Source organism: Leptodactylus fuscus, chromosome 9 (genome assembly GCF_031893055.1).
Source record: "Leptodactylus fuscus isolate aLepFus1 chromosome 9, aLepFus1.hap2, whole genome shotgun sequence".
NCBI classification, from domain to species: domain Eukaryota; kingdom Metazoa; phylum Chordata; class Amphibia; order Anura; family Leptodactylidae; genus Leptodactylus; species Leptodactylus fuscus.
In genome coordinates, this window is record NC_134273.1 from 61,011,799 (window position 1) to 61,030,134 (window position 18,336).

The 18,336-nt window shown below is 41.9% G+C and overlaps 1 protein-coding gene across 2 annotated transcripts in view; it reads left to right on the top strand.

Moving 5' to 3' along the window:
• The window catches only part of OLFM3 (olfactomedin 3), a 154,409-nt gene that overhangs the window by 90,135 nt on the left and 45,938 nt on the right, over positions 1-18,336 (top strand). The window contains exon 1 of one of the 2 annotated variants that reach the window (XM_075287414.1): positions 2,180-2,341. The exons of the other annotated variant lie outside the window; for it this stretch is intronic. Coding sequence (XP_075143515.1) covers positions 2,190-2,341 — 152 coding nt within the window. The 5' untranslated portion in view covers positions 2,180-2,189. Of the gene's footprint in view, positions 1-2,179; positions 2,342-18,336 lie in introns of those variants that run through there. 2 annotated transcript variants of the gene reach the window in all.

The following is an 18,336-nucleotide window of genomic DNA, read 5'->3' on the forward strand; positions in this document are numbered from 1 at the left end:
ATCTCTAGTTAGCACACTTGCTCTGCAGTTCTGGAGCCAGCAGTCTACATTGGAGTAAGGGCAATAGCGACATGACGTTTGCACAATCCAGTTCAAGCGTGAGAATAGCCTCAAAAAAACATGGGAGCTAAAGCACTGCCTTCACTAAGGGTGAATAAACGGTACAGTTTATTTCGTACACTGAAGTGCTGCTTGTACTACTTTACGTTTCTGGGGAGGGATCATCCTCCGTTATAAAACATCTCAAGCGTTTTGTAGACCTTTTTGTACAAAAATGTGCAACTTTTTTGTCTTCTGCAGCATCCAGGACACCTTGAATCAAAGGTGGGGGAGGGTCCAACTAATTTACTATATTTTGCACAGAAAGTGGTATAAAGGAACATGCACTTGACCATGTGCATGTCTCCGCACTGTGATTGAACGGCATGAATAGCACATGGATGTCATCCACAGACCCATTCATTGAGGTGAGCACAGGTTACAAAACGGACCAAGATAGGACCTGTCCTGAGTTTTGCTCATAGCCCCATACACTCGAAAGTGAAAATATACAGTCATGTGTATAGGGCCATAGTTATGAATGGGTCAGTGTGGATAGCATACTGAGGCTAGGTTCACACTTGTGTCGGGCTCTCCGTTGTTTGGGTTCGCTGGGGGACCCGAATGATGGAGAGTCCATCTTCTAAAACTGCAATTACCCACAGTCACTGGGTGCTGGGTGTCTGTCGGGTTTCTGATGTTTTTGTTCTGAAACCGGTAGAGAGAAAAATCATCTGGGACAACGCAGTGGCTCAGTGGTTAGCACTGCAGCCGTGCAGCACTGGAGTCCTGGGTTTGAATCCTGCCAGGAACAACATCTGCAAGGAGTTTGTATGTTCACCCTGTGTTTGCGAGGATTTCTTCCCATTCTACAAAGACATACTGATATGGGGAAAAAAATATACATTGTGATCCCTATATGGGGCTCATAATCCACATTTAAAAAAAAAAATCATCAGGTCAGGACTTTCCTCTCTGTCGATTTTCATGGAATCTGCAGCGGAGACTCCAACGCAGATGTGAACCTAGCCTGACAGGGTACATGGTTGTATGCATGAGGCTTAAGTTATAGCTCAAATGTAGCTTTTTGGTGCACTGAGGGGGAAAAAAAAGAAGCCCAGAATTTATTAAGAGGCACGTTCCTCTTAATAAATTAGGCACATCTCACTGCGACACAGCGGAGATCAGGACTGGCGTATGAAATACCATTCTTACTAAACCTCTTCTTCTATGTTTTGCTTTTGACTATTAGTTTTCTAGTTTCCTTCTGCACTCTATTGAATTGCTATGAAGATGAGCCTAATGTGTATAACGGCCAAGGCCCACATTGAGGAAACAGAACGTTATTGGCCATTGTGGAAATGCAGTGAAAAAAAAAGTATTGCGCTTCTGCTGCATTTTTTTAACTTTGTTACCTGCAGCCTTAACCTTTAGCATAGACTGCAGAAACCAAAGAATTTTTGGCTATTGTGGAAATTCAGCAGGATAAAAAATACTGAGTTTTACATGGGATGGGAATGGGATTTTATTTAGTCTCATCCCTATATAGCGGAATAAAACACAGTGAAAAACATTTTTATACTTGTAAAATCTCTGTATTTTCCCCATAGACTTATGTGGGAGCAGGAAAAATGCAGTTGATAAGAATTGAAAAAAGCAAATCTGTTTTTGCAATTTTTCTTAGTTGCGTTTCGCTACATGTGACTTTATCCAAAACAAGGTTCATAGTGTAAATGTGAGAACTATAACCTGGTCCATCTGAAGGGTCCGGTTGCAGCACGTTGTTATTAGTTGCTGGTAACTGAAGAAAACGTAACTCTTAAGACATAAAAGCATAGAATGTAACATACAGTAATATGACTGCAAGAGGTTACTGACTATTTCTTAACTGTGATAAGTTGTGAAGGTCCTAAGCAACAGCAATACTATTTTTCTTCAGTATGGGGTAACATTGCCAGACAGTATTCCAGAGTGTGAATATTTTTTGACAAATTGCAGGAGGAACGTGTGCCGAGCTTCCAAGGAGAGTGCAGAATCCCAGGCAGACTCTCCTGTTGGACGCTGTTTGTGGCTCTCTGCAGTTACTCCTCCCTCTTCTTTCCATCTCTGGTGCTGATCAGTCACTATGAAAACTCATTAGCTTCCCCAGGATGGACTCTCCGCTTCTAACACTTGGTGCTCTCCTCAGCACTATGGCAATGATCTCTAACTGGATGTCCCAGACCCTCCCCTCCCTGGCTGGGCTAAATACAACACGTATTCCCACCAGCAACTCCCTGGTAAGTGAACGCACAGCATGGCTGTCCTATCCCATACCTGAAATCCTTTCACACTGTAATATCCTAGACTGTATAATTATTAACCCTCTAGCTGCTTGAACAGATCTGCTTCCAATTCTCCACCAGGCGATAGCAGCACCATTGCATTTCGGATGCTACTCGGATGCATTTCGGATGCTACTTTTGTTACCGAAAAAAAAAGCTCTTTTTTAACTAAAAGAAATCATCAAAAACACAGGGAGGGGTAACAGAGAGCGATCGCTGATTAAAATGGTAAAATACTATTCCCCAATGGAAGCGGAATTTATATAACCCAATTCTACTGGGACCTTTCACTGTAGCGGTGATCCACCCGGCCCATCTATATCTATATACCTTGTGTAGTGTAGTGATTCCCTTTTTACTATTCTGTTGTACATGTTGTGACATAGCTAAATCATTCCTGGCAACGATCTGTCGTCTTGAGCAGGGAGAGGGTTAATCCAAGCATATGATTGCCAAATTAAAGATGGAGCAGCGACTCCAATTTCTGAATGTGAGATTTTAAAGTAGCTTCATTAAGTATTTAACGATGGATGTTTCAGCGGCGGATATATTTCAGCTGTTGGGAGTGCAGTAGGAATATTTGCAAATCTCCCTAGAGAAGACTGTGGAATCCACAGAATATTGTTATCGCATGCACCCGTGCGTATAAGAAGTATGTCTCAGATCATTTTGTCCGGGTAACCCCTACTGTAGATCCTAAGACAGTACAATAAGTCACCAATCTCCACAGGACTTCTCCGACTGTTACATCTCGACTTAAAACTGCAACTTGCAGATGAAGAGTTGAGAAGACATTTAACTTCATGTCAGTGAATTAACACCTGAGGTCTCGGCAAAAGACATCCTATTTGTCTCAGCTTTCCCAAGACGTCCCAGCTTTGTATCTGCAGGCATCTTCCGTAGAGACAGAATACTTTGCTCTACTTAAGGCTCATTTCAACTACAATGAATAAAACGGTGCGGCATCAAGAAGGAACGCTATAGCCTAAGAATACTTTATAAAGTCTTACCGCCCTTGTGGACTCCTTAAAACAATAAGGGTCAGTACAATTCTTGTGTTTGGAAAGAAAATAATTTGTTACATCAATCTTAATCTTAAGTAATACTTCTGAATACAGAAATCTTTCATGGAAACGACTTGGCTTTTCTAATGAGTATCCTGGGTTTTGTAGCTAAGCAACATTTAGAGTGTCAAAGGACGCCGACAGCTGCTTTTACATTGTGATTTTCGAGAATCGAATCGTGAAATTTATTTGAAACCATTACTTTAATTTGTTTTCCACTTAAATGGCCGCCTGTAGTTTACAGTATAGAGGAACATATGCTTATACGGATGTAGCAAAGCTAAACTTGTCATTTGCAGCTTTTTAGATGCCACAATGTGTAAACTTCTTGTAACAAATGCAAGATCTAATGAAAGAAGGGTGAGGGAGATTACTGTAAAGATTATTGATAGATATACAGTACCATGCAAAAGTTTTAGGCAGGTGCTTTAAAATAAGAAGGCTTTTGAAAAATCGAATAGTTAAAAACTTATTTTTGTCAATTAACAAAATGCAAAGTGAGTGAACAAAAGAGAATTCTACTCTTTGGAGAAGGGGTCCTGGAAGTGATGGTAAAACCCCCATAGAGCCCTGATCTCAGCATAATCCAGTCTGTCCGGGATTACATGAAGGATTTGAGCAAGTCTCCATCACTTTATAGAAGATCTGGACTTAGCTCTCCAAGATCTTTGGAACAACCTCCTTGCCAAGTTAATTCAAAACTTTGTGCAAGTGTACGTAGAAGAATTTAGGTTAGGTTCACATCTACTAGGTGGAGAGAATAGTGGAAATTGGTGGAGAGAATAGCCCTGCATGGTATGAAACCAGCGGGAACCTGATGGGCACCTGGTGGGCACCAATATAGTTTATGGGGTCCATGGGTAACTGGCGTTTTAGTACACGGCTCTCCAACGGTCAGGTCTTCTGGTGGACCCAAACGATGGCGAGATGAATGCTAGTGTGAACCTAGACTAATGATGTTTCCAAGGCAAAGGCTAGCCACGCCAAATATTCACGTCAATTTGGTTTTTATTCATTTTCTTAATTTTGTTAAAAATTGCCAAAAATAATCTGTTAGTGCTTCTATATTCGACAGCATATTACTTTGATGCATTTTATCCTCACCCGCCTAAAACGGCACAATAATATATATATATATATATATATATATATATATATATATATATATATACATCTCTTTTTGGAACATGTTTATGGTTATGGTTAGATACTTCACTTTTTTTCCAGTATGAAAATTGTTTAAGAAATAATGTTGACCATGCAGTAATGGGCGACTTGTGCAGTAGTTGGTGATGTGTCAAAGTCAAGTCAACTGCTAGCTGCATCTTTAAAGCTGTAAGGTCAAGCAAGGTGATATCTATGTGGAGTTCTTTATGGCGTCATTTATTTGTACATTCCATAATAACTACATTTTACTGTATTTATGAAGTTGGTATAATTAGGCTCTGTTCACATCTGCATCAAAAGATCTGCTCAGCGCATCCATTGCAGACTCTATCACACTTGATAAAAGTATTTGCTGTATGGCATGTGACATTATTTTTTTTTCTGTTAGGGCAGGTTCACATCTGCACCTAGTGTCCAGTTTAGCCAATCCGGACGATTTCCATCTTATGCCCCGAGAAACTGGACAGGGGACGGAAACCCGGCGGTCAGTTTTCAAACACATTCACTTGAATGGGTTTCCAAAGTGACCGCCAGCGAACCATTTTTTTTTAAACTGGACACAAAGTCCTGCTTGTCCAACTTGGTGTCCGACTTAAAAAAAAAAACGGTTTTGCTGCGGATAGGCAGAAGACACACACGGGCGGTCACTTTGCAAACCAATTCAAGTAAATGGGTTTGAAAACTGACCGCCGGGTTTCCATCCCCTGTCCAATTTCTCAAGCAGAAAGGAACAGAACAGATTGGCTAAAGCAGAGACCGGGTGCAGATGTGAACCAGCCATTAAAATGACAAACTAAACTGGAACTTGAAGGGGCCCATTATCAGTGGGGTTCATCAGTAAGGTTCAACATTGGAACTCAACAAGTGACATATCATTGTAGTTTTTTGCTTCTAAAGTGAAATTGTAACATCTCTGCCTGTTCGGGTCTCTGCGCCACCCTCTGCTCGCATGCTGCGGCGCAGGAGGCGTGTGCAGTTTGATAATTTGCTTAGAGTTTTTAGTTGCACTGTGTGAAAACGGCTCTAGTTCTGTAATTGTATTTGCACCACACCCGTCTTCTGCCCTTGTTGCCTCTGTCCATTAAGTGGTTAAATTTTGTCTTGCCCTGTGATTGCGAGCCTGCCTTCCTGTCAGGTCCAGGGCGGGTTCATCTCCCTTATTTAGTCTTGGCTCACATTCACACTGGTGCCTGTTATTGCCTTGTGCTTGCTAGCTTCTCTTGCTGTTAGTTTACTTGTATTCTTATCCTTGACCTCTGGCTTTCCCTACTGATTATTCTTTTGGACTTCGATTTGGCACTGCATTGCTCAACTGTTACCGAACCCTGGCTAGCTGACCTCCCTTTGTTGTTGTTTGTCTTGTCTGCGTTTTGTGTGTTACATATATAGGAAGGGATCGTCTTCGAGTTGCCACCTATTGCATAGGATAGGGCCTGGCAATAGGAAGGGACAGTGGGGGGCTTTAGCTTAGGGCTCACTGTCTCTTGTGCTCCTTCCTCCAGGGTTCTCCAGCAGCTTCTTGGGAAATGTAATCTAGCAATTCCCTAACAGAATAACATGCCCAAAAACCTACTTCCATTGCTTCCCTCCAGATAAGCATGGATCCTATTCAGGGCCTTGCAGCCAAGTTGGAAGGATTGACAGGCCTGGTAGCTGAGCTAGCAAAACAGGTTCATATCCTTACTGAGGCTGCTGCATCATCCCCAGCTGGTTCTTCACCTAATAAGGTCAAGATGTTACTCCCGGATCATTTCTCAGGGGACTGTGAAAAATTTGAGACTTTCAGGGAGTCTTGTCGCTTGTATTTTCGTATTAATCCACATGCGACTCAGGCCCAAATGGTGGGAGTGGTTATATCTCTGCTACAGGGGGATCCACAAGCTTGGGCCCTTAAACTCCCTCCTGAGGCTGAGGAGTGGTTTGATGTGGAAAAATTTTTTAAGTCCCTGGGCTCTATTTATGCTGAGCCAGACCACATTGCGCTTGCGGAATCTCAACTCCTCACCATGCGGCAGGGCAAACGCTCTGCAGAGGAGTATTGTGCTGAGTTCCATAAGTACAGTGTAACGGCAGGTTGGTGTGAGTCAGCTCTGAAGGCTCACTTTAAACAAGGTTTGTGTGATCGGGTTAAGGAGCTCTGGGTTGGTCACCCAGATCCCCCTTCTCTTGAACAGGCCATGACTTTGACCGTCTGTATTGGCCGTAAGATCCGGGAAAATTTAAAAGAGAGAGTAGGGGCTGTTTCCTCCAATTTTTCTGTCTCTTCTCTCTCCTGAAAAACTTACCTTTCCTCTCATCACTTCGGGTGAGGAACCCATGCAACTGGGAGCTGTGGACGCTAAGACACGACGAGAGCATCGTCTCAGGAATAACCTGTGCCTTTACTGTGCTTCCTCTGGTCATGTCATCCGAGACTGCTCTATCAGACCCTTGTCACCTGCGAAAAAACTTCAGTGCCTGAGTGGTAATCAGAAGAACCACTCAGGCAACCAGGTATTTGGTGGGAATAACAATAAGATGTTGTTATCTGTGTCTCTGTCCTCTGGGGACAGATCTGTTTCTGGCAAGGCCCTAGTTGACTCTGGGTCTGCAGCAAACTTTATTAAATATTCAGTTGTTGAATCTTTGGGCATTGAGCTTTTGCCACTTGACACGCCTCTGTCTGTCACTGGAGCGGATTTTACTCCACTGGCCAGGGGTAAAGTCCATTTTAAAAACCCCTTAATCTCTTTACAAGTGGGCTCAACACACACTGAAGTCATAAGTTTCTTTTTTATGGAAAATTTGTCTTCTGATGTAATTTTGGGGCTCCCCTGGTTGAACCTCCATAACCCTATTTGTGATTGGGGTAAAAAGGAGTTGGTAAAGTGGGGAGATCAGTGTTCATCCCACTGTATTGCTTTACATTCTTTAGATTGTGTCAGTGAGGAGAAGGTCTCAGCTACTAAAAGTTGGGAATGCCCCTCCGATATTAAAACCCGGTGGTATACCGGATGAATAAAAAATGTTTGCCTGGTTCTCAAGTGTCTGTGGTTCAAGCAGAACTAAAATACAAGGGAAACTTCAGAATCCCTCTAGAACTGGCTTGTCTGGTGAGGGTCCGGTGATAATTTGCTTAGAGTTTTTAGTTGCACTGTGTGAACACGGTTCTAGTTCTGTAATTGAATTTGCACCACACCCGTCTTCTGACCTTGTTGCCTCTGTCCATTAAGTGGTTAAATTTTGTCTTGCCCTGTGATTGCGAGCCTGCCTTCCTGTCAGGTCCAGGGCAGGTTCTTCCTCCCCTATTTAGTCTTGGCTCACATTCACACTGGTGCCTGTTATTGCTTCTCTCGCTGTTAATTTACTTGTATTCTTATCCTTGACCTCTGGCTTTCCCTACTGACTATTCTTTTGGACTTCGATTTGGCACTGCATTGCTCGACTGTTATCAAACCCTGGCTAGCTGACCTCCCTTTGTTGTTGTTTGTCTTGTCTGAGTTTTGTGTGTCACATATATAGGAAGGGATCATCTTCGAGTTGCCGCCTATTATGGATTGGGAGGCCGCTCCTGCATTGAACTACAAGAGCAAGAACGGGCTCCCATAAATGGCTGCCGGCCGGCATGTGCAGTCGGCTCTACTAGTGTCTCACTGGCAGAGCCAACTGTGCAAGCATCGGAGGTAACGCAGGAGGAAGACGACAGAGAAGGGGAGGATCCAGCCGAAGATAGAAGCGTCACAGGATCGTGTTCTCGAGCAGCAATGGGGATGCCACCACCGCATTTTCAGCACTGGAGCCCGCCCCCATTGCTGCCAGAGAACTAATTTACATACCGGTAAAAAACGGTATTTCTAAGGAACGGCACAGCGGAGATCACATCTAAAGGTAAGAGACAAATAACCTTTCTAAAGGCTATTCCGACGTCTTATCCACAAAAAAAGAGGTTTTAATGGTACAATTCCTTTAAAGGATTATGTTATCTTATCTTAACCTATCTTATCTTATAATCAACACAAGGATCTGTAAAATAACAAATTCAGCTCTGCTATATCACTTAATCTATACATTTGTTTTCTTTTACATTTTAAGTATCACACGCCTTCCTTAGTTATTTAGTTACCAAGGGACTTCATTAAAAGTTTCCGGCTTCTTCATCCCATTAGCAAGATAATGGCAGCCGCAGGTCCAGGGTTAGTAAGATCTTGAAATTCTTGCACTTACAGTAGCTTTGTAAATCTCACTTATAGTGATGCATAGAGAAATCTCATTATCTCATGTGGCTATTCTTTCTACAGATTCAAATTAACTTAGCTTTTTCTGGTAAGAAAAGATGGTGAAAAATTTTGGTAAAGGAAACAATTTGACGGTTGTAGGAAAGTTCTTTTTATGTAAAGCTCCAGGGAAGGCTCTTGGAATTTGCTACAGTAACATATAGATGCTCCTATGAAATCCTAAGTGATATAACCCATCGCTGCGGAAACATTGTCTGCAGGTCCCTGTTTGTATTGACAAGCAGCTGCTGTGAAATGCTTCTAAATTCACTGTAGGAATTCTCTAATTTTATTACTGGTGACCAAAGATTGGAGCTGTCATACTAATGGATTCTTGGAGGAGGATTAGTTAGCTGAGACTATGCACACCCCGAGCGAGCATTAAACCACTAGCATGAGCCTTACTTTTACAGATAATGGTATTGCATAAATTATGTAAACAGTCACGAGTTACAAAAGTGGATACATTAAGCATTATTCTTGCATAGTCAGATTTCTGAATGGGAAGAGGGAGCCACATTGCACACACGGTATTAAAGGGATATTACTATTTCCAAGATCACATTCACTTGTAGCTTAAGATAACTGTAGATTTTTACCCAATACATTGCTTTATCTATCTGTTTATGTATAATCAGTCTGTATAGCTTGTTTCTCTCCAGGCTCCAGAGTATAATAAGGGGAGGTCAAGGGGAGTTGAGAAAATGCAACAAACACTGTTACTTACTTCCCCTGGGCAGCTGTGCAGGTTCAAGTCCTTTTTGGATCTCTTATTGCCTCCTGAATGATGTCAGGGGCCGCTGAGGCTTGTGACTGGGCTACATGTGTCATGATGCCATATGACCCACATGATCAATGAGGCCCAATCACAAGCCTCAGCAGTCTCTGACATCAGGCAGTAGGTCGGAAGACCTCAACAGTACCCACGCTGGAGCCCAGGATAGGTGAGTAACACTGTTTGCATATGTTTACTTACCTCCCCTGGACCTTTGCTAATTATACTCTAGGCTCCGCCCAACATATACTCACCTTCAGTAGACTCATGTGACCCACAACAGTATTTAACAGATGGTGATACATTTGATTGCAAGGTTAGATTATAATGGTGTCTATTATTTGCCATTGGACCCCCTTGCAGCCTTGGACCCTGGGAAACCACACATGTCACCCTTCATATAATGGAGTCTTCTGTCAGCTAGTATGTTGACCTGCTATATATTTCCTGTGACAGTAATCTGAGGTTAGCGCTGCATGATTTTGCCATTGCTCTGATGTACTGTAGATTCAGGCATAGATCAAACATGCAAATATACTTCTTCTTTATTGTTAAAAAGTTTACGAAATCACAGCAGCATAAGCACAACACAGGAATGTGGGCGTCAGACTAGTATTTCATCTTTTTGGGTGGTGAAATGGAGAAAAAACTGTAATTCTGTGATTTTGATTCGCTATGCGAGATAAGTATTTAAATATTTTTTATTGTTCGGGCATGTTCAAATGCAGAGATGCCTAATTCATGCTTGGTTTGACTTATATTTTTTTATTTGTGATCTAGGGTTATGGCATCTGTAGTGCTTCATATTAGAAACCCAGCATCCTCCATAATAGTATGACAGGTGTCAGCAAGGGGTTAATGATTCACCATCACCCTTCAGCAGCAATGAGTCTGTACGTCAATTCAGCCAACAAGGCAATAAATGTGAACAAGGTGCAGTTGTTGGCCCATGTAAGAAATCCATTAGAGTATTATTATACAAACCTAATCTAAAAAAAATGTACAGAAAACAAGACTGCAATGATTTGGAAATCTCATATAACCATATTTTTATTCACAATTGAACATAGAAGTTGAAATTAGATATTTTTCTATTTTGTTTGAAAAAAAAAAAAATCTAATTTAGAAATTGATAGCAGTAACAATGGGACAGGGTGAGGTCTACCATTGTGTAGTATCCACTCAGACCCATTGCTGGAGTTATGGGAGAGGAATGTTTTCCCATTCATGCCTGATGTAGGATTTCTAGCTGCTCCATAGTCCTGGGTCATCTTTGCTGAAGTTTTCGTTCTATAATGTCCAACATTTTTCTATTGGTGAAAGGTCTGGACTGTAGGCGGGCCAGTTCAGCCAGTTGTAAAACATCTATATACTGCTCAGCATTGATCCTGCCTTTCAAGATGTATAAGCTGACTATGCCACAGGCACTAATGCAATCACATACCATCAGAGATGAAGGTACTGATAATAAGGTGGAAGATCCCTCTCCTCTTGAGTTCCTCTTGGCATCTGTGATTTCAATTCACAATTTCTGGGAACTACACTTATCTGAGAATTGATTCCCATTTCATGGCCACCTGAAATGAAGATGTGGCAGGACATGGGTGATTCTGTCCATTTAGTTGTGTGTGTTTCGGAAATAGCCATGACTATCTGGTTTGCTATTTTTGGAACACCTGCCTCAGTGATGGCAAAGAGCCACATGAGCTCTCATATTACCATTCAGTGCCACTGTGGTTCCCATAAAGAATTTCAAATTCTGAACAGTTCTAAATGTTGCCATAGTCCTTTTTAAATGAGCTTTGGCCCAATGAGGATGGCGGCATTTCTGTATTGTGTGGATCTATAGCTTACTCATTGCATGATACAGCTTTAATCTGCATTTGTTGATTGTGCAGAAATCCATGCAGTGATTTGTATTACTGATCCATGCCTGTATTAGTACAGTTAGTATAGATTACTAGTATGCAATATCGATAGTAAGCCTTGTCCATTGTGCACATGTATTTGTCAGAATCTTTTGATGATATTATGTATTGTAAATGGTGGGATTCTTAAACACTTTGCAATTTTAGAGCATTTTTCTGAAATTGACAATTTTTAGACGCAGTTTTTCACAGATTTGTGAACCACTGACCATCTTTGCTTCTGAGAGACTCAGCCTCTCTAGCATGCTCTTTTTTATAGTCATGTGACATTGTAGAATATTGACCCTCCAACTGTTTTTCATTAGTACCACCTACCTTTCCAGACTTTTCTTAACTTAGCCCCAGTTTTTTGACATGTTGCTGCCATCAATTTCTAAATGAGTTCGTTTTTTCAAATGAAATGGACAAATATCTATCTTTTAACTTCTGATTAGGGTTGAGCGATCGGGATTGGAAAAGATCAGATTCCAATCGGCAATCGAGTAAATTTCATGATCGCGATCGGAACTCAGTTCCCGATCTTTTTAGGCAGGATCAAGGTCAGAGGTTATTTCCCACAATGCTTTGCTACTGGCCAAGCATTGTAGGAAAAGCTAACAATGATGAGCAAGTACTATTCGAAACTGCCATTTCGAATAGCACACTCCCATAGGAATGAATGGATGCAGCCGGCACACAGCCTGTGTCGGCATCCAGCTGCTTAACCCCCTGCTCGCCGGCTGCGTCCATTCATTCCTATGGGAGCATGCTATTCCAAACGGCAGTTTTAAATAGTACTTGCTCATCTCACATCAGCGCAGCACAGAGTGATTTACCGCAGCCTGCCACTCTTCTGCTTCGTCCCTGTTTTACCGTATACTCAGCTCTGCTACATCTGAGATGTAGCAGAGCCGAGTATATGGCACAGCAGGGAGGAAACAGAATAGTATAGTCCACTAGAAACAGAATAGTCCACTTACCTGCACAAATCCGCTGCCACTGTCACTCCCCGTTCTACTTGGTCCAGTTGTCTCTCATTTACAGGCCTTCAGAGCGCGGTGTTTGTGTTACAGACCTAGGAAGAAGGTGAGGCTTGTGGCTTAGAAGAGTGTGGGCGGGTACTGGGAAGGGAGACGTGAGTGATGCACTCACATCTTCCCGCCCTGTACCCGCCCACACTCTCCTAAGCCACAAAAAGCCCCGCCTACTCCCAGCATCTCTAACACCAGTCTAGGAAGATGGGGGCACGCATGGTGCTCTGAAGGCCTGTAAATGAGAGAGAAGAGGAGTGAGAACAATGGGGAGTGGCAGCGGCAGCGATCTGTGCAGGTAAGTGGACACCGGGAGGACTAAGTAGCCAAAGGATTTTTTTTTTAATCACTACACAGCGTGGAGTCTAAAAATTAAAGCGTTCAATTGGAGTTTGTAGTGAATAGGTTCATTTTTAAAATCCGATCTCTGATTATTAAAAAAAAATCCCATTGACTAGCATTAGGATCGGAATTGGGATCGGGATCGGGTTCGAATGGAAAATGATCGGAAATTGGATTTTTAAAATGATCCTGAAATCTCAAGATTGGCTCAACCCTACTTCTCATATGTGTTTTGTGTTCTATTGTGAGTAAAATATGGCTGTATAAGGGCTCGTTCACACGTGGGCAAAGGGGCGGATTTTGACAGCGGATTTCGCTTCAAAATCCGCCTCTTTACAATGGTGGTCTATGCAGACCGCCGGGCCTCTTTTTTCCGCTAGTGGCGGGCTGCTGCTAGCGGAGAAAAGAAGCGACATGTCCTATCTTCAGGCGGAAACCGCAGCGCGCTGGGCCGCGGCTGCACCCTCCTATGTCGGCTCATTCATTTGATGGTCACGGCAGGCGGGTTTCCATGATGGTCGCGGCTGGCAGGTTTTGACCAGAGAGAGATGCGGCGGACCCCCGAACGTGTGAACTAACCCTAAGATTTCCACTCATTCCATTTTTGTTTTCTTTACGTTTTACACAGCACCCCAACTTTTTTGGAATTGGATTTATACATCTCTGTTTTTACCAATATGTTTTTCTAAGCCACATAGCAGTTTTACATTTTTAGTGAGTATTAGTCATTTACATTGGTGTACAAAAAAAGAACGTTAACAACATGGGTACAAACAATATATGTAACGGTTCGTTCACATTTGCGCTCAGTGTCCGGTTTGTGGTTTCCATCCTCAGCCCTGGTGAAACTGGACAGGGGATGGAAACCTGGCAGTCAGTTTTAAAACCCATTCACTTGAATCGATTTGTAAAGGTGACCGCCAGTGTCCGCCTGCAGGGCTCTCCTTTTTTTTTTAGCCGGACACAAAGTCGGACATGCAGAACTTTGTGTCCAGCTAAAAATCAGGTTTCCCTATGGAGAGGACACCGGCGGTCAACTTTACAAACCCATTCAAATGGGTTGAAGACGGAAACCCAGCGGAATGCAAACACCGGACACTGATCGCAAGTGTGAAAAAACCCTAACACAACACCTGTAAAACAACACACACTGTTTCAGTATAATATATGCTTCTCTGTTTAGCTTTTTGCCTAAATGCTGTTGAACAACTTCCAATGTGGATCTTATTCGATCACTGACACTTATAATTTGCATCTTACTTAATGGACATATAAATGGCATGCACGCTTTACTGCAAATGGATGCAGTCTCGAAAGATGACATTGAGCATTGTGGTCAGCAAAGATAAAGTACACAGTTTTCATGTGCTTTACTTGTTCATGCCTCACTGCAATTCTGCTCTGGAGAACCAAGAGCTTCCCTGACTTACCTGGACAGCTATTCTTTTCAATGGGGGGCATATAAGGTTACATTGACAAAACCTACAGTGATCAGCCAGCTTCTTTAAGAAAAGTGTTTGTCTTCATGAGTTAAGAATCATGATATACAGGATTTCATTCCATGGTATGAAAAAAAAGACACGATAATGTAATGTACTTAGCATATTTTCCAGATTTATTGACACAGACCAAAAGTAGAGTCATGGAGGGCTTCCAAAGACGTGCTGTCTCTTCAGGAAAGTGGCAGCTGACAGACAGAAGTGACATTCATCATGACAGAGTGTAGCTTCTAGAAGACAGGTTTTTATTTATCTGTCTTATAAGCTGCAAAGAGTTTCAAGTTTTCAAGTAAGTCATTGATAACCTATAGAGCGGTTTTAATGTGACAGCTACTTTACCATGAAGTCAGTCCCTTCTAGAAGACACTAGACTTTACTTGATGTATCCGACAGTCTCTTATCCCTCTTTCCCTATGGTAATAAATAGAAATGAGCGAGTAGTATTCGATCGAGTAGGTATTCAATCGAATACTACGGTATTCGAAATACTTGTACTCGATCGAGTACCACTCGCTATTCGAATGGAAAAGTTCGATGCAGAACCAGCATTGATTGGCCGAATGCTATACAGTCGGCCAATCAACGCTGGTTCTTCTCCTACCTTTAGAAGTCTTCTCCGTGCAGCTTCCCCACGGCGTCTTCCGGCTCTGAATTCACTCTGCCAGGCATCGGGCCGGGCAGAGCCGACTGCGCATGCCCATTTGTAGTGCAGACATGCGCAGTCGGCTCTGCCCAGGCCCGATGCCTGGCAGAGTGAATTCAGAGCCGGAAGATGCAGCGGGGACGCTGCACGGAGAAGACTTCTCAGAGGATCCAGCCCGACCCTCACTCGTGGACTTGATAAGTATAATTTGATCAATGTTGTCTACCCCTGAAACGAGCATTTTCCCCCCATAGACTATAATAGGGTTTGATATTCGATTTGAGTAGTCGAATATTGAGGGGCTACTCGAAACGAATATCGAAACTTGCTCATCTCTAGTAATAAACAGTCACGTTGGCTTACTGTATTTCTTAGAGTTAGTACTGTAGACAGGAGGATGGTTCCCCAGTCCCTATTAATAAGCATCCCTTTAACATTCTTGTAAGTTCAAGACAAATCTTTTTTGAACTTTTAAGTCCCAGTGTCAAGGACTATAGCACACTGCGAGCTGGAAGCTCCTTTAGTCCTCCCTATAATCCAGACATGATTCACTTTGTTAAAAAAAACTTCCAAACTGTGTTGATGGATAGAACTAAAGCAAATCTTTCCAGTTCAACGGCATCAGATTTTTTTTCGGTTTCTTTGATGAATAGCCTATTTCTGTTTGCTCAGTGGGTACAACTTGCAAACTGCTATTGCTCTGTGAGGGATGGGCGCAGACAAATGTCTGTGAGCAAACTTATGTAAGCAGGAATGGAACTGATTATTTATCATCGTCTTCTTAGAGTCTAATGCGGAATACTAAGTAGAACTTGATAAATGTGTTACTACATGGGCAGATGTTAAATGAGAAAAGACTGATAACCCTTTTCATTTAGCGTGGTTTAAGGATCAGCGTTAACGGTGAAGTCTAGGGTGCCCTCCCATCCCTTTACCAATAAACCTCTATGCCTAATGACATTCATCTTAGACTCTGCATATATAACATATTCCTGTTGTGTCAGGAGATTCAACATCCTCTTTGCTGTCAGTTTTTTACTATTTAACTACTTCTTGTCTTCTAATCTCCTGAGAATCTTATCTGCCTCCTCGGTGACTTCCTTCTTTTATCTTACTGAATGGTTCTTGTCTGTTCCTTTTCTTTTTTGTCCCAAAATTGTCAGATTTGACATGCTGCACATCTAAAAGAAAAAAAGGTGTAAAGTACTAAATGTATGGCATCAAAGCCTATTTTTACTCCAGTTTTAGCAAAACTTTTCAGTTGTGACCTAAACTATTTCTTGTTCGGGCTTCACTTAATATGTATGAGTTTCAGAGGAGAGGAACAATGGGATTTACTTTATTCCAGATTCAAGAGGTGATTTACTAGTTCTGTAAACCTGGGCCATTTTCTATTCTGCGCCATACCTCTTCCCTATTGCTAGCCATAAGTCTAAACTGCATCACCCATTTATTATGCTGCTATAACATGAAAATATACAGAAAGCTCTAAACAAAACTTACTACTATATTTCCATTAGGTCATCTAATAGGCGCTATCTTTAAAATACTTTTACCTTTTACTTTTTGTACTACAAGTGCTTTCAGATCCAGGCTCATCTATAAATCTAGGCGCTACAGCGATGCCTCTGGTCTGTGCCAGTCACTACATTGGCTGCCTATTCATTACAGAATACAATATAAACTTATCACCCTCATCCACAAGGCTCTCCATAATACTGCACCTCCCTACACTTCCACCCTCATCTCTGTCTATCACCCAACCTGCGCTCTCTGTTCACTCAATGACCTAACACTTACATCCTCTATTATCAGAACCTCCCACGCTCGTATACAAGACTTCTCCCAAGCTGCACCACTTCTCTGGAATGCTCTACCCTGGACAGTCAGATTAACTCCCAATTTCTACAACTTCAAGTGCAAACTAAAGACACATATTTTCAGACAAGCCTATCACAATTCCTAATGTAAACCCTTCCATACCATAATTAGAATCCCTAAAACAAACCCATCTCTGTTCCAGCTCCCACATTACCTCATATTATAGGATGCTGTTTCAGGCTAACTTTATATGTCCAGGCACCATCTGCACATTAAAAGACATGGATGGGGACGGCTCATACAATTTTATTTGTGTAATGACAGTAACCTCTATTACAGAATTATATGACCATTGTATAAGTAATGTTACCTCCTATGCCGCCCCTGCTACCTTTTGTGTCACCCCCTCTACCTCATAGATTGTAAGCTCTTGCGAGCAGGGCCCTCAGTCCCATTGTGTGAAGTGACTATTTCTTTGTAATGAATCTTTTTGTCTGTACTTGAACCCTACAAATTGTACAGCGCTGCGGAATATGTTGGCGCTATATAAATTTTTTTATTATTATTATTATTATTATTATTATTATTATTATTATTATTATTATCAAAGCATTGTTCCTTTTGTAGGAATATTACAAAGACAAAGAAAATGGTAATGGAATCATGTTTTGATTCATGAGTCAATCCTTGCAGTTCACGCAACTGGATACAGTGTTCAACATATCTACTGTATGTTCTGCCATTCCATAGGGATACTTCAGAAGATAGCATTAGGAGGGTGGCTGTGAGATGGAACCCTTAAACTAGCCATACACTGCAAGTAGCTGTCAGTTGAATGGCTACATACAGTGTACAGTCCTATGAAAAAGTTTGGGCACCCCTATTAATCTTAATCATTTTTAGTTCTAAATATTTTGGTATTTGCAACAGCCATTTCAGTTTGATATATCTAATAACTGATGGACACAGTAATATTTCAGGATTGAAATGAGGTTTATTGTACTAACAGAAAATGCACAATATGCATTAAACCAAAATTTGACCGGTGCAAAACTATGGGCACCTCAACAGAAAAGTGACATTAATATTTAGTACATCCTCCTTTTGCAAAGATAACAGCCTCTAGTCGCTTCCTGTAGCTTTTAATCAGTTCCTGGATCCTGGATAAAGGTATTTTGGACAAACAATTCAAGTTCAGTTAAGTTAGATGGTCGCCGAGCATGGACAGCCCGGTTCAAATCATCCCACAGATGTTCAATGATATTCAGGTCTGGGGACTGGGATGGCCATTCCAGAACATTGTAATTGTTCCTCTGCATGAATGCCTGAGGATTTGGAGCGGTGTTTTGGATCATTGTCTTGCTGAAATATCCATCCCAGGCATAACTTCAACTTCGTCACTGATTCTTGAACATTATTCTCAAGAATCTGCTGATACTGAGTGGAATCCATGCGACTCTCAACTTTAACA